The sequence below is a fragment of the Ciona intestinalis genome, unplaced genomic scaffold, assembly GCF_000224145.3.
Source record: "Ciona intestinalis unplaced genomic scaffold, KH HT000093.2, whole genome shotgun sequence".
Lineage (NCBI taxonomy): Eukaryota > Metazoa > Chordata > Ascidiacea > Phlebobranchia > Cionidae > Ciona > Ciona intestinalis.
Window position 1 is genome coordinate 56,274 of NW_004190415.2, and position 2,235 is coordinate 58,508.

General features: G+C 41.2%; 1 protein-coding gene across 1 annotated transcript in view; it reads left to right on the forward strand.

The window, feature by feature from the left end:
- The window catches only part of LOC100179629 (protein unc-45 homolog B), a gene marked incomplete in the record, with an annotated part of 4,830 nt that overhangs the window by 1,775 nt on the left and 820 nt on the right, over positions 1 to 2,235 (forward strand). Inside the window, 5 exon segments of the mRNA XM_018815564.2 lie at positions 501 to 674; positions 837 to 1,011; positions 1,144 to 1,306; positions 1,485 to 1,717; positions 1,893 to 2,186. Of these exon segments, the coding sequence (XP_018671109.1) occupies positions 501 to 674; positions 837 to 1,011; positions 1,144 to 1,306; positions 1,485 to 1,717; positions 1,893 to 2,186 (1,039 nt within the window).

Below are 2,235 nucleotides of genomic sequence, written 5' to 3' on the forward strand. Positions count from 1 at the left end.
GNNGGGAAGTACCCAGTGTAATGGTTGGGAAAGTACCNCGTGTAATGGGTTGGGAAAGTACCCATGTAACGGTTGGGGAAGTACCCATGTAACGGTTGGGGAAGTACCCATGTAATGGTTGGGAAAGTACCCATGTAACGGTTGGGGAAGTACGCATGTAATGGTTGGGAAAGTACCCGTTTAATAGTTGGGGAAGTACCCATGTAACGGTTGGGGAAGTACCCATGTAATGGTTGGGAAAGTACCCGTGTAACGCTCAGGGAAGTACCCATGTAATGGTTGGGGAAGTACCCATGTAATGGTTGGGGAAGTACCCATGTAACGGTTGGGAAAGTACCCATTTAATGGTTGGGGAAGTACCCATTTAATGGTTGGGGAAGTACCCATTTAATGGTTTGGGAAGTACCCATTTAATGATTGGGGAAGTACCCATGTAATGGTTGGGGAAGTACCCATGTAATGGTTGGGGAAGTACCCATGTAATGGTATATACTGCACAGATTATGGGAAGGATTTGTTGAGCATCATGTTGGAGTTGAAAGCAATGTTGGATGACGTGGAAGTATCAGCGGTAGGAAGAGATCATGCAATATCATTGGTGGCTAAGAATATCCCCAGACCTGATATTAGAAGCGGTTCAAATGCAAGGACACTAAAGTTTATGGAAGTTGGAGGTATGATGTCATTGTTGTGATGTCATTGTTATGATGTCATTGTTATGATGTCAGTGTTGAGATGTCATTGTTGTGATGTCATTGTTATGATGTCATTGTTATGATGTCATTGTTGTGATGTCATTGTTGTGATGTCATTGTTGTGAAGTCATACATTTTCAGGTTTAAAATCAATGTTGGACGTCGGTAGTTATGGTTTCGCACCCGGTACTTCCCCTTTCCCGATAACAAAGAACACTCGACTTAACGTTTCAGTTGCTTTGCTTAAACTTTACGATGATTTGGGCGGCGATAAAGCCAGGGGGGTTTGGGATGAAAAGATATTCGACTATGTGCAGTAAGTATATTTATATAATCTTATGGTAACTTGTGTTGATATAATGGTAACTTATGGTAACTTATGGTGATATAATGGTAACTTATGGTAACTTGTGTTGATATAATGGTAACTTATGGCGACCGATTTTAGATCTTTATTTGCGACTGGTACAATGCTGGCCAACAAGAGAGCAATGTCAGTATTGACATGTTTGTTGCAAGGTCCGTTTGAATCCGGACAAAAAGCGATTGGGTTGAAAGGAGTTTTGGAAACGATGATTGCGATGACGGGAGATGAGGAAGAAGATAGCCAAGTATGTTGTTTCTATGTTTGTTATATTATTTCTATGATAGTTATAATATTCCCATGATAGTTCTAGTATTTCTATGATAGATATAATGTTTCTATGATAGTTATAATATTTCTGATAGATATAATGTTTCTATGATAGGTATAACATTTTTATAATAGTTGTTATATTTCTATGATAGATATGTGCGATCGAAGCCATAATCACATCGGCATCGAAGCAAAGCAAAGCGACGTTTGTCGTGGAGAATGGCGCCACCTTGCTGAAGGAATTGTTCAAGAAAAGCGAGTCTGACGCGGTTCGTGTCCGCGCATTGGTTGGATTGTGCAAACTTGGGGCTTCTCATGGCTCCGATGTGAGCCTACGTGCGTTTGCCGATGGCTCGACGGTCAAACTTGCAAAGCAATGTAGAAAGTAAGTTGCTACGTTTATTAAATGCAATGGTACCGGCATTGAGCCGCGAACCTGTACCTTCTGGGCTACAGGCAAGTAAACTACTCTTCTGTCAAACACTTCTCGGTAAATTTTTTTTCACCTTTATGGTGGCAACAACATATATTATTTAAGTTTATATAAACACCCCTTCCAGATTCCTCACAAATCCGTCAAAAGATTTCGATCTTCGTAAATGGTCGGCGGAAGGTTTATCGTACCTAACACTAGATGGCGACGTTAAGGAGGAGTTATGCCATGACGAGGATGCGTTAAAAGCTTTGTTTGATATCGCACGAACGAACGATAAAACTGTGACGTACGGTGTTGTCAGCTGTTTAGTCAACTGTACGAACACTTACGATAAAAACGATGAAGTTGTCCCGGAGATGATTGAACTTGCTAAATATTCGAAGCAACACATTCCCGAGGAGCATGAGAAAGATAAACCGAGTTTGTGAAGGAAAGAGTCGTTTGCTGGTCGAGGGGGGGCATGGTTA